The sequence below is a fragment of the Microtus oregoni genome, unplaced genomic scaffold (assembly GCF_018167655.1).
Source record: "Microtus oregoni isolate MIOR12 unplaced genomic scaffold, Mior012 000025F_ref0000491, whole genome shotgun sequence".
Lineage (NCBI taxonomy): Eukaryota > Metazoa > Chordata > Mammalia > Rodentia > Cricetidae > Microtus > Microtus oregoni.
In genome coordinates this window covers 22,081,492-22,095,019 of record NW_024543084.1, presented here as the reverse complement: position 1 = coordinate 22,095,019, position 13,528 = coordinate 22,081,492, and the positions used below count along the sequence as shown (strand labels likewise).

General features: G+C 48.2%; 1 protein-coding gene across 3 annotated transcripts in view; it reads left to right on the top strand.

The window, feature by feature from the left end:
- Positions 1-11,294, top strand: part of Lhx2 (LIM homeobox 2) — a 28,778-nt gene extending 17,484 nt beyond the window's left edge. For all 3 annotated transcript variants that reach the window (XM_041675259.1, XM_041675260.1, XM_041675258.1), the window contains exons 4-5: positions 2,978-3,183; positions 10,388-11,294. In XM_041675259.1, the coding sequence (XP_041531193.1) occupies positions 2,978-3,183; positions 10,388-10,675 (494 nt within the window). In that variant the 3' untranslated portion in view covers positions 10,676-11,294. The remainder of the gene's footprint in view (positions 1-2,977; positions 3,184-10,387) is intronic.
- The last annotated feature ends 2,234 nt before the right edge of the window (positions 11,295-13,528 follow it).

Genomic DNA, 13,528 nt, shown 5'->3' with positions numbered 1-13,528 from the left:
CAGAGTCGAAAAGTCCTTCCGGGGCGGAAGCCGCGGCCGCCCTCCTCCCAAGGCCCCTCTGGTTCTGGACTGCTGCCCCCGTCCCAGAGGCGGTACACAGATCTCCCCGAACCCAGGCTGCAGGTCGGCCGGGGCCAGCGTGGGCCCCCGGACTTGCACTTTGCGGCGCGTTTTCTCCGCTTCAGGGTCGCCGGAGTTGCGAGCATATCCGCTGGCCGGCCATGCCTCCCCAAACCCCAGCTTGTGTGTGTGTGTGTGTGTGTGTGTGTGTGTGTGTGTGTGTGTGTGTGTGTGTGTGTACGTGTATGTGTGCGCGCGCGCGTCTGACGGCGTAATTACTGATTTGATTCCAATCCATTATTTAGACAATTGAACCTACAGTCTCGTCTTTAGTAAAATGAGGCAAAGTCAGATTTGATTACAGGTTCAGTCCCAGCGACAAGAGCTCGAAACCCGATGGGTTAATAACAGATCACGAGTAAATTATTCATGATTTTACGAGCTCTTTAGCTCCATTGAATCGGCCTAATTGAGAGGAAAAAAAAGGGGGGGGGGAGAAAGCCCTGGTCCTCTCCCTCCTCTCAGACCCTCGCTCCTCCCCAGACACGATCTTGGGGAATCCCCACACGGCCCCAGGATTTAGGGGTGCGAGTGAGGAGGGTCTAAGCGTGGGCGCCTCCTCTGCTATTCTGCTTCCTAATGTTTCAACCCCAGCCTTCACCGCTTGCAGGGCCTTGGCTTGGTCTCGACTTCCTAGCCAAAAGTCTTCTCCTTAGGGTCCTTGTCTCCTTGAGCCCCGGGATGAGTTCTATCACAAGAATTCCCCATCACAGAGGATATCCCCCTTATTTCCAGGACTCCCTATTCATCGCGTCCAGTCACCTACCCCCGTGTCACCAGAGCTTTCTCATTTTCTTCCTCTATTTTCCTACTTTTTTCCCTTGGCTCTGTTCATCTTCCCGCCCCTCCCCCTTCCTCCTTCTCTAGCTTTCTACCTCAGTCATCTCTGCCCCCCTTCCTCCCTCCCTTCTCTGGATACCACCTTCCCCCACGGTAGGCCGTGCTCAGGGCACCTCCCTTGGGCCTACAGGGCGCCAGGGTCCCCACGGAGCTCATTAACAGCAGTGAGGCCCTAGGTGGGGGCTGGGCAGAGGGATGAGCCCAGAGATTCCCCGTGGGGGAGGCCTGCCCCACCCAGGCAGAACTGAGGACTGGGAGAAAGAAAAGGTTCCATTCCCTGAGTGAGGTTAGTGCTGCTGGCTAGTGGGAGTCGTGGTCTGATCCTTTTTAAATTCTTCACTCTCTGTGTTCTAGATGGGAACACTGGTTGGAGGAGAAGGGGCATTTGCATGCTTTGGTACACGTGGATATACACCCTGGTATAGTGTTGCCCCTGGCTTACAGCTTCAAACTTAGAAGTAGGACCCAAATAGTCTGAGTTTTTCAGGGAGCCAGTGGCATTTGGGCAAGAGGAGAGTGAAGTCTCCAAGGTGCGTTGTAGGTTGTGTTGTCAGGATAGCCACTTAATTCTGCATTTATGGCAAAATTTAGAAATGTCCCAAACAACCTTAGATAAAATTTTCATATCTTTTGGACCCATGCAGTCTTTGGGACATATGATCAAAATTATCTGTTTATCAGAAATTCAAATCTAACTGGGCACTATTTGCATTTATCCGCTAGTTTTGACACCTCTATTCTAGGCATGCACTGTGTTGTCTTTCACTGTGATAAAAGGTATTTTCCCAGTTCCTTAAAGGGGGGGTTGAAATGGGACTTACTGGGGATCTCATGTGTCCATCAGCTGAGCAGTTCCTGATGCTCCCCAACCAAGAGCCCTCCCTAGACCCCAGTAAAGCCCTGGGATGGGGTGGGCTTCCTGAAGTCAGGTTTTATCTCTCCTTCCCTGGAGGTGTTCCAGCAGGAAACAGGGGGACTCTAGTGTTGACTCTGGGCTCAGTCTTTACTAGTGTGGGGGTGTGACTTCCTTTCCTTTCCTTGGCCTGAGTTTCTTCACCTCTAAAATGGGAACAGTGACACATAAAGTCAGAACGCAAGATAGGCATTTACTGTGTATTGCTATCTTCCTGCCGCTTCCTTTCCTTCTGGTAAGAGTCTACCTCCTCACTCTCCCTGAGATGGCCAAGCTTCTCCTAACTCCCCAGAACCCCATTTGCTTCTGTGAAACTAGGAGCAGCTCACAGGACAGTGCTGAAGATTAATCTACAAAATGCATTTTTTCAACCGTAGGCCTGGTGCTGGAAGCCTGGAGCCCGCCCAGTCCTTCGGGAGGGAGAGTTGATGGAAGCCCTTAATCAACAGCTTCTGGGTGCTAGTGCCATTCACTACTAAGGGGTATCCTTGGCGGGTGCTTGGGAAACAAAAAGTGCAGGCCCACGAACTCAGAGGCTGTTTCTGGGCTTGCCTTTGTGAGCCACAGTCTCAACACCTGTATTTAAAAAGTTGCTATAAGTGTCCAGTCGCTATGGACTTGCAAAGAAAACCTTTTAGGGACTAACAAACTGACTCAGTGTGCCAAGGGGCTTGTTGCCAAGTTTGTAGAACCTGAGTTCAATCCCAGAACCCCTTCCCCCAACCCACATACAAAATAAATACACATGAAAGATAAAGAGAAAGCCTTTTAGTGCAGCATCCGAAACCCCCAAAGCCATCAACAAGTCTCCGCTGCTGCCCTTCCAATTACTCTTGCAATAGGATGACTTCCAGGTGTTTTGTTTTGTTTTTTCCAAGACCTGGGTTTGAATCCACTGTTCCCTAGGCAGGTCACATTTTCAGAGAGCTTCATTTTCTCTACATCGAAATTGGGCTTACTATCCCTTTTTCAGCGTTTGTGTGCACACAACTGGGTTCCCAGACCAGATGCATTTGTCAGTGGGTAGTGAGGGTGTGGAGCTCAGAACTGACAGACCAGGTAGAGTCAGGAAATGTACCTGCTGCTTTTGTGTCCCTTTCCCAGCGCTGAGTTGTAACGAGAACGACGCTGAACACCTGGATCGTGACCAGCCCTACCCCAGCAGCCAAAAGACAAAGCGCATGCGTACCTCCTTCAAGCACCACCAGCTTCGGACAATGAAGTCTTACTTTGCCATTAACCACAATCCCGATGCCAAGGACTTGAAGCAGCTCGCGCAAAAGACCGGCCTCACCAAGAGAGTCCTCCAGGTCAGCTGGGCCGGGTGGGAGCAGCTGCCAGTGCCTGAGGCAGAACCTCACGCTGAGCAGGACTTTGGAAGATACTTCTGCCTGTCTGCCTTCAGCTTTCCTTTTCTACTGCGGTAGCCTGTCTTTAGAATGTCAACACTTTCGCCTGTTGTCATACTCCCTATTTTAATCCTCTTTTTTTCCCTCTGTGCGGTCCTCTGTCTCCATACTTTATGCTTGTAAACCATTCTTAGTTACCGTCCCTTAGTCAAAGCTCTTCAACTTGCTCATGTTTTAAGAGTTTCAAGAGTTTCAGATGAATCCAGAGCCCTCCTGCTTTGTCCCCACCCAAGGGATGGTTGCTGCCTCAAGTTGTTCCTCTACTCCTTTGGCCTCCATTCATTCTTTATTGAATTTTCTTTTGGCAGCTCTAATTTGTCTCCTGGGTTGTTGTTGTTTGTTTATTTGTTTTATGTTGTCTGTCCTTCAGACTTTCCAGGAAACAAGGTTTGGTAGTGCTGTGGTATGCCTGTAGATCTACTGGGTGTAGAGGCTTGTCTAATGATGTCACCTTATAGGATGGGGAGAAGTAGCGTAGTGCTTGGGGATCAATGGGATCACACCTATGTAAGGGTACTTTCTTAATAGACAAGACCTGGAATTTGCATGGGATTTCCACACCCCCAAAGATGTTGAAAACTCTAGTCTGGGGTCCAAACTTGCAGCACCATGTTGGGACATGGTGGGACAACAAATTTCAACTTTTCAGTTCTTCTGATACTCATCCCCAGTGTTAGGCAAACCTCTAATGTCTCCTGAGCCTCAGTTCACTCCGTGTAAAATACACACAAGAAGTCATTCACCCATGCCGCAGGTGGGAGGTGCTGCTGAGGTCTTGTAGGTGACAACTGAGTTAATATGCTTTATGCTCAATGGATGCTAGTTAAAAAGATCATCAACTTAGTCATGTGATCACCGCTCTGAACAGTCCTGACTGTGAGACCTCAGTTCCCTCATAATACAAGGCAGAAACCCCCCCTTAGAAGAAGTTTAACAAAAATCCCAAACAAACAAAAATCTGAGAGACTAAGTAACCTGAATGTGGTGTCACAGAGAGGATAGGTCCTGGGACTGAAGTCCAGGCCGTTCATCATTCAGCCTCGGGTCCCGATAGGTTGACACCGAGGAACTGACAGATCAGAAGGGGTGCATAGCCTCTCTTAAGAAAGTTTCAGTGACTGTCAGAAAGGAAACCAAAATGAGAAAACTTGGGTGGTGGCGGCAGGCTGTGATTGTGAGGTGGATATGATCACAGATCTCGGAGATCTGCAGATCTTCATGGAGCCTAGAGTCCAGGTAGGCACCGGGCAGTGTCTGGGAAACCCTTTAGCATTGGGCTCCCAGAGGGACCTAGCAAGGGAGCTGAAGGAATTCCAAAGGCACACTGCTGCTCTCTGAGTCCCCTCTGTTTGGGCTGTGTTTGGTATTTTTGTTCCCCAGGCCTGGACTTCAAGGGAAACTCTTCTGCTCTGGTCATGACTCAAGTTCCTTCTGACTTTCTGGCCTTGGGCTAGGTCAGGGACCATTCTTGGCAACCATCCCCTCCCCAGGCCCTCCCCTCCTCTCCTGTCCCCTCCCCTCCCCAGGCCCTCCTTCCTTTAGTTCAGGGCCAGCCTGAACCTGAGAACAAAAGACTTTTTCTTTCCAGATCCTTTATGGAATACTGGGAAACAGCGGGGGGGGGGGGGGGATCTGTAATTCAGAAAAACCTAGGCTCAGAGAGACCCCCTGCTTTATTGCACCTGCTGTGTGTCTTGGACAAATCAGTTGCCTTCTCTGAGCCATAGCTTTTTCATCTGTAAAAAGGTCACCAAGTAGGGCACAGCTCTCTCCCAGCTGTCTAGATTAAATGAAGGTTCACAGTTCAGTCTTAATACAGAGGAGTCTGAGCATGCTGGCCTTTGGAGGCAGGAGCCTGGATTCCCAGCTTAGGAACACGGGGGATTTACAGTTTATCTGTCTCTGACAATCCGGTGCTAGGTGCTATGGCACTTGGATAAAATGGCGTTGATGTTGTTTGCCTGTTAGAGACAGAAAAACAAGTACTTACTCATTGATTACAATCAGTGGGGGTGGGGGAGGTACCAGGCACTCTGTGACCCAGTTAGGATTCCCCTCTGCATAGTGCAGATGAGCACATGAAGGTCCCCAAAGCCACACTTCACTGGTGACTGTCCAGCCAACCGGTAAAGTATCCTCTCCTCTGAGCCTCCCAGGCTCGCTCAGGACCTGTAGGTTGGGGGAAGGTCTCTCCTCCTTCTAGACATCTCTCCATCTCCTGCACAAATCCTTTCTGTTCCCAAAGAGCCTAACTGGTCATGACTGCAAAGCATCTTCCTGGTTGTGCATCGGTCTGTCCTGCATCTTTCCCTGCCTACTTTATAGTTGAGATTTTAGGACTTAGCAAGATGAAGTGACTTGCTGTGGGGATCAGAATCCAGGCACTGATGTCGATGGGATCTGGGTTGGAGGGATTGGGGTGAGACAACTGGTAACATAGCTTTGGGAGGTGGTGGACTGGTTCAGATCCCCCCTCCCAGGGTTAAGGGTTATGTGCTCTGGGGTTTGGTGCTTTATTTCTTCTTCTCTGACCCTGAGAAGGAGAATAACTCACACATGGGGAAATCTGACTTTAAAAGAACATTTAGGTGCCAGTGGCTCCAAACCATCCTTAGTTAGTCGTCATTAGCCCAGGGGTAATTCTGAGTGTGCAGTAAGAACACGCATGGTTGGGGTAGGGGAGGTCTGAGCCCAGTCAGGAAGTGGTGAAGGCTTCCCTGAAGAGAGGTGAGTGCTTCATCTCTTGGGCCTCTGGTCCCCACTTATAAAGTGGTGATTGCTCTGTCTGGCATTAGACAACTTCAGGATGGACACAGACACACTGGGAGGGAGTTTCACAGGTGACTTGCTTTGAATTTTCTGTTTTGTTTCTTACAGTCACAAGGATCCAAGCCAGGATCTTACACATGTAGGCAAGTGCTCTTCTACTGAGCTGTGAAGGAGAGGGCCCCAGCCCAGAGAGGTGGAGAAACTCTCCAAGGCCTCACAGCCATTCAGTGACAGACCTGGGGGTACAGATAAGTTCGTGAGTTCTCTCCAGTGTTCGTAGTTTTTAGTTCCTTGAAGAATCTTTTTTTTTTAAATCTATTTGTTAGTTTGTTTTTTTTTTTTTTTTGAGGCAGGGTTTCTCTGTAGCTTTAGAGACTGTCCTGGAACTAGCTCTTGTAGATCAGGCTGGCCTCGAACTCATAGAGATCTACCTTCCTCTGCCAGCTGAAGAGTCTTTTTAAAAAGTTCACAAAATAATAGAACCACCATTCAAACCCATAAGGCAAATAGGAGAGAAATGCCACTGTGGAAACCCAGGTCCATAATGTTGAGGCTATGCGGTCAGAGTCAAGGATGGGCTTAAAAGGATCCACACCTTAGTTCTGCCTCTCCCTGGCTGTGCCTTGGTCTCCATACCTGTAAACTGGCACTAACAGTAAGCCTCTCTCACAGGAGTATTGAGTTAAGATGGCACAAACACTTAGAGCTCTGCTCAGACAGTGCCTGACACTATTACAAAGGAAGAATGCCCACCATTATCATCATCTTCATGAATGGTAACACCAGAGGCTGTAATTGGGTTGTTATTTATTTCCAAAGCAGGTTTTTGTTGTTGCTGCTTGAGGTGTGATCTAGTTCAGGTTGGCCTTGAACACGATCTGTAGCTAGGATGACCTGGATACTCCATCTGTTTATGCTATGCTGAGGAACCAGCTCAGATTTAATGCATGCTAGGCAAGTACTCTGTAGACTGAGCTAGGTCCCTAGATTTTAGGGTTGTCCTTTCTTATTATGTAACTCAGGCCAGCTTGGCACTTACTCCATAGCCCGCAGACTGGCCTCAAAGCCATGGCAATCCTCTTTCCTCAGCTTCCTGCATCCTGAGAGGCTATAATTCTTCATGCCTTCTCTTCTGTTGTGAGACATTTCTCCCAGAGCTCAGTGGAGTGGCTGTGTCCTGTTTCCCCAGCCTATCTGATTGACGCTGGATACAGCCGCTGATGTGCTAAGAAATGTCAGGGTATCTTTGGGTATGAGACTTCACCTTTTAGATGGATTCTTTAGTGTTCCAGAATATTTGTTGGGGGTGTCCAGTGGGTCTCGATTTGTCATCTAGGCTGTTCTGCAACTCATGGTCTTGCTTTTGCCATCCAAGTGCTGGGATTACAGACATGTACCATCAGGCCTGTCTCTCCCAGCCTTCTTGATGAAAGCAATCTGCATGAAGGAGGTTAGTGAGCAAAAAAACGGCTCCTCAGACAGTTGGAGCCTGGACAAGAGGCACACCACAATGGTGTATCTTCACTCTCCTCGGACTTCCATTCTGTGCCAGGCTGAGGTACTCATATCGGTGGCATTGGTTGTGTCCTGATGATCCTATGCCTGAACTTGGCCTTGCTGTCCCTAAAGTGTAACCCAGAGGCACTATGTGTAGAGTGGAACTCGAAGCACTAGACCAGTCAGGGCTCTGGCTTTAGGAGGGTGGGCAGGTGCGGCAGATCATTTATGTGCTACTTGCAGCTGCCCTGAGATCCCAAGCCCACCCAAACCACAAGAAGCCACAGAAATGTGGTGTGCTCCAAACTTCTTTCCATACAAGTAGGAAACTGAGGCAGGCCCAGAGGAAAGGGACCAGCCGAAGTTCACTAGGCTGGTCAATGGCAGAGTGAATGAATGAATGCTCTTTCTACTGCCCAAGTTGCTTCATTCATTCATTCATCCATTCATTCACTTGCTGAGCTACTCAGGGTCATATGATAGGGAGAGTATGAACTTTTTTTTTAATGGCAAATAGTCCTGTGTGATCATAGGTAACATTTAAATCTATAAAATGGGACTAGTAATAGAAACCATGTGCCTGGCTTGTCTCAGGCTTTAACCAGGGAGGGTATAGGATGGCAAGGAGCCTGGTCCACAACACAAGTCATGTTAGCATCATCATTTCTCATGTGAACCCCAGCAGCAATTTATGCGTCTTCCAACATTCAGTCTTCATCTTCTCTCTCATAGACTTAGGATTGGACAGGATCCCCTGCCCTCTACATTCTTTGGGTTGAATTTTGGTGAAACCCCACATGGAGTAGCCAAGTTTAGGGTTGACTTTAGATTTCCATTGAGCAGATTCCTAGTGCTTGGGATCCTGTAAAGCTGAGAAGGCAGCTGTGAAGATGGTGTCATTGTTTACACATGAGCTGTTGGGACAACGCCGGGAAATAGCTAACAGGCTAAGGGCTTCCTGGAGCTCCTGATGAACAGTGAACTCACTCCCAGGACCCGCCCACATGTGCAGGCCAGGACAGTGGCTGGGGAGCAGCACCAGGCCCTGGCCTTTCTCATTGCTTGATCTTCTTGTGACTATGAAGAAGTCTGTCTTAGGCCTGTCTCTATCCATGGCTCCCCTCCCCAAGGCCAGATGAACAGTCTCCCACTCAGGGCAGGACCTGACTAGATGGGCAATGCTGAGGGTGGTCTTTGAAACCTCACACTCATCTGCTAGCTCCCCAAAGACTGATGTTTCTTTTAGGCAGAGAGCTGAGAAATGTGCTTTCTCCTTGAGAGGACTCTGTTCTAGGGAGCCATGGGGAACATCTCTTCTTCCTGACAGACTTGGCTGCTAATTGAGCCTGAATTGTGTCAGGATGTCTGAGGGGGGCTTGAGGCCACAGGCTTCTTGCAACTGGGGTAGTCCTAAGGATGAAGTCAGGAGCTGGCTCATCCCACCCCTGTCAGACACTAGGAAGACAGGCAGATGCAGATACATCTGGAACCATGCAACTGGACATCCTGGAGCCTTCAGAACCCCCAAGGCCCTTTGTTTTATGGGGAAGCATCGGGTCAGGAGTTCTCTTACGCAGAAGGAAGTGAAGGCGCCTTGCCTTTTGGACCTTTTCCCTTATTCCGCAGTAGTGGCCTGGATTTCCTGCCCCTCCTCTTAAGCACTGCGTGGACCCCGGGTACCTCAGGGTCTCTGTATTGCTGTGGTCAGAGGGCTGGTGGGAATATAGGTGAGTTTTGTGTACATCTTCACTGATATATACAGGGGTGTGTGTGTGCGTGTGTGTGTGCGTGTGTGTGTGCGTGTGTGTGCGTGTGTGTGTGTGCGCGCGTGTGTGTGCGCGTGTGTGTGCGTGTGCGTGTGTGTGTGCGTGTGTGCGCGTGTGTGTGCATGTGTGTGTGCGTGTGTGTGTGCGCGTGTGTGCGTGTGTGTGTGCGTGTGTGTGCGCGTGTGTGTGTGCGTGTGTGGTGTGTGTGCGTGTGCGTGAGAGAGAGAGAGAGAGAGAGAGAGAGAGAGAGAGAGACCCCAGAAAAAGTGAAAGTAAACCTTGTGTTCGCTGCACTCCAGGGCTTCTCCCGCTGAGAGCAAAGGGTCCTGGCCATCTTCTTCCTAGTTGTTTTATTGTTTCATTTCCACGTTCTTCAGGCCTTTTAGTATTTACGAAGACTGACTGTGAAACACTTAGAAATGTACTCACAGGAACCTGTAGGGCACACTGTCCACCCCAGTCTTTCAATTTTATATGGCCCAAATTTGTCTGGTTTGCGTTTTCAATGACAGATGTGACAAGAGCCAGGTATTTAAAGAGTTTTAGTGGTTACACTGAGAAGTACAAAGAAACTGATAAAATGAGTTTTAGTATTTATTGTTTAATCCAATGTGTCTAAAACATTTCTAACATGAAGTCAATAATCTTTTCCCTTCTTTCTTTGTTTTACTCTTTCTTGCTTGCTTGCTAAGTCTTTTGCATGCTGTCCTTTCTACACTGGCCACATTTGCTTAGTGGCATTTTGAGGTCTCAGTATCAGTACCATGGCAAGGGGCTCAGCTCAGAAATTTCCTGGCAGGAAGAACAACCCAATTATAGCCATCAGGGAAAATAAACTGTAATTTTATTTTTGCAAGGAGAAAATGTGGCACGGACTTTCTAGACCTCCCGCCCGCTGGGCCACAGTTGGGTTGAGTCTCACAAACCCACCCCCCCCACCCCACCCCACCCCCCCCCCCACCCCACCCCCCCCCCCCCCCCCCCCCAGAGCAGGGTTGAGCAGCCCAGAGCGGCTGCTTTCCCCAGTCCCTCCCGACTTCTCCTCACTGGCCCTCCCCTATCTTCCCACACAGGTCTGGTTTCAGAATGCCCGGGCTAAGTTCAGACGCAACCTTTTACGGCAGGAAAACACGGGCGTGGACAAGACGTCGGATGCCGCGCTGCAGACAGGGACGCCGTCGGGGCCCGCCTCGGAGCTGTCCAACGCCTCGCTCAGCCCCTCCAGCACTCCTACCACCCTCACAGACTTGACTAGCCCCACCCTGCCGACTGTGACGTCAGTCTTAACTTCTGTGCCTGGCAACCTGGAGGGCCATGAGCCCCACAGCCCTTCACAAACGACTCTTACCAACCTTTTCTAATGACTCGCCACCTCCTTCTCCCCAAGCCCCCACGATTTCTTTAAAAAAGAAATTATCTTTAGTTGAATTCCAAGTGTATTTTAAAAATAGAGGCTTTGAGCAACTAACTAACCACGTTTTAGGATCTCGCCTGGAAACAGAGAGAAAAAAAAAAGGATTTGTGCGTCGGGCTAACGCATCAGTGTGTTCTGAGGAATTACTTGGGAGATATATGTGCAACACAACATTTGTGTCCTTGTACAGTTTTGTGGACCGAGCGAGGAAGCAAGAAATAATTTAAGTTGGCTGAGAGCTTCCGTATTTTCAAAGACTGCCACGTGCCTTAGGAATACTGTTTTATCTTCATACTTTGGATGAATTGTTTGTTTGTTTTTTTCTCTCCCTCTCTTTCTCTCTGTATATTTATGACCAGAGCAAAATGTAAAAACGAAAAAAAAAAAAACAACAAAAATGTTTGTTACTTTGAATAGCCCTAAAAAGAAAAAGGAAAAAATAGGGAAAAAAAATCAACCCCCCCCCCCCCAACGGTCGCTTTCTTGTTTTAGAATTTTAAGGTGGAAGTCTGTTCGGATATCAGAATTTGTAAAATCTAACCAGTAATAAAATCACTTATGGAAAAGACTTGGTGCCGTTTCGTGAATGAGATGGAGAGCTTTTCTGAGGCCCAGTGACCAGTGTTAGGGTGTTCACCTACCTACCAAATGTTCTTGGGGTCTTTTCTCTGTGTCAAGGTGTGTGCTGGTTACTCCAAAGACATCCAGGTCTTGCACTTAAAGAACTGACAGCAGAGAGAGAGAAGCCACCATGCTAAATCTGTGATGCACTAGTGTGTGTGTGTTGGGGGGGGGTCTCTTAATATCCATTCATGCATGTATTCATCTATTCTATCTGTAGGTGCTGGAGGTCAGAGGCCCTCACACCTGCCTCTTCTGCCCCCAACATAGATGAGAATGTTACTCAGTGCTGGGAGAGACCTCTGGAAAATGTGCAGCTTTTCCCTGGGAGAAGCCAATGCTGTGCCACACAAGGGCAACCTAAGCCCCAATGTTCTCTCTCTCTCTCTCTCCCTCTCTCTCCTCCTCTCTTCTCTTCTCTTCTCTTCTCTTCTCTTCTCTTCTCTTCTCTCTCTCTCCCTCTCTCTCTCTCCCTCTCTCTCCTCCTCTCTCTCTTCTCTTCTCTCTCTCTCTCTCTCTCCTCCTCTCTCTCTTCTCTCTCTCTCTCTCTCTCTCTCTCTTTCTCTCTCTCTCCTTACAGAGTTTTTTTTTAATTTCCCCAAAGATGGGAATGGAAAGATATCTCAGTGGTTAAGATCACTTGCTGCCCTTGGAGAGGACCAGCATTTGGTGCCCAGCATCCACATCAGGCAGTTCACATCTTCCTGTAACTCCAGTTCCAGGCACTCCTGTGCTCCTGCCCTCATACAAACACTTTTATACTCTCACATACACACATGTAATTTAGAAGGGGTAAAGTGGCTAAAGAGATGGACCAGTGGCTTGAAGCATTTGTTGCTCTCGCAGAAGACCTGGATTTGGTTCCAAGCACCACAATCATTCGTGCCCTCTTCTGACTTCAACCAACACCAGGCACACATGTGCTTCAGCCATAGATGCCTGAAAAACAATAAAATGATTCAATCTAATAAAATTCAAAAGGTAACATCTTCACTCGGGAGGCAGAGGCAGGTAGACCTCTGAGTCTGGGCCCAGCCTGGTCTACAGAGTGAGTTCCAGGACAGCCAGAGCTACACAGAGAAACTCTATCTCAAAAAACACAACGAAACAAAAAAATCCCACAAAAAAATCTTTACAAAATTCCCTCAAGAACACAAAAGTGATCAAATTTAGTTTTTCTACTAAAGCTTTAGGGAACCTTAAAAATCCAGTGAAGAGACACCCAAAAGGATGGAGAATTGGAACGAGGTCAAACAAGCCTAGAATCTAGACCACTGAGCCATGTAAACTAAAGAAAGCTATTCTGTCTCTTTGGGGCTCAGTGTCTTCTGCTGTAAAATGCAGCGTATGACTGGTGACTGTTGTGAGGTCTTAGCATTTTGTGTTGAATGCCAGGTGCAGCAGGAATGCATACATGCATCCAGGCACTGCCTGTGACTGCAGAACAGGTGGATGTCATGGAGCAGATGAGTTTTTCCAGGGCTCATTCCTCTCTCTCTCATTCTTTGGTCATCCAAAGGCATGAAACCCTGTCTCAAAAAATCAAACCAAACAAACAAAATCAAAGCACACACATCACTATTGGTACCTTTATTTAATACCTAGCAACTAGGAATCTGGTGAAGTTTAGGGAGGCTTCTAGAAATAGAACATGCATACACCTAAACAAAACAGGTTGATTAATGTTTTTTACATGTGAACACACCCATGCTGCTGCCACCCAAGCCAAAACATGGGACATTATCATACCCCGAGTCTCCGCTGGGCCTTCCCCTGATCACTTCTTCCTGATAGTACCCGTTCCCACTTCTCACACGAGATTAGTTTTTTAATTGTTAAAAATATTTATTTATTTGTTGCCTGCATATGTATCTTTGCAATATATATGTGACTGATGCCCACAGAGGTCAAAAAAAGGTGTTGAATCCCCAGGACTGGAGTCATAGATAGTTGTAAGATGCCCTGTGGGTGGTGGGAATTGAACCTCAGGTCCTCTGGAAGAACAGCCAATGCTCTTAGCCACTGAGCCATATCTCCAGCCCTTTAATTAGTTTTATTTGGTTTTGATAAACGAAGGAGACTCAGCAAGATTAGTTCACTTGCTTGGGGTCCCGCAGTCCTAGATCCCAAGCTTCAGACTTAAGTAAACACACATTTGTGGCTACACATGGAAGCAAGA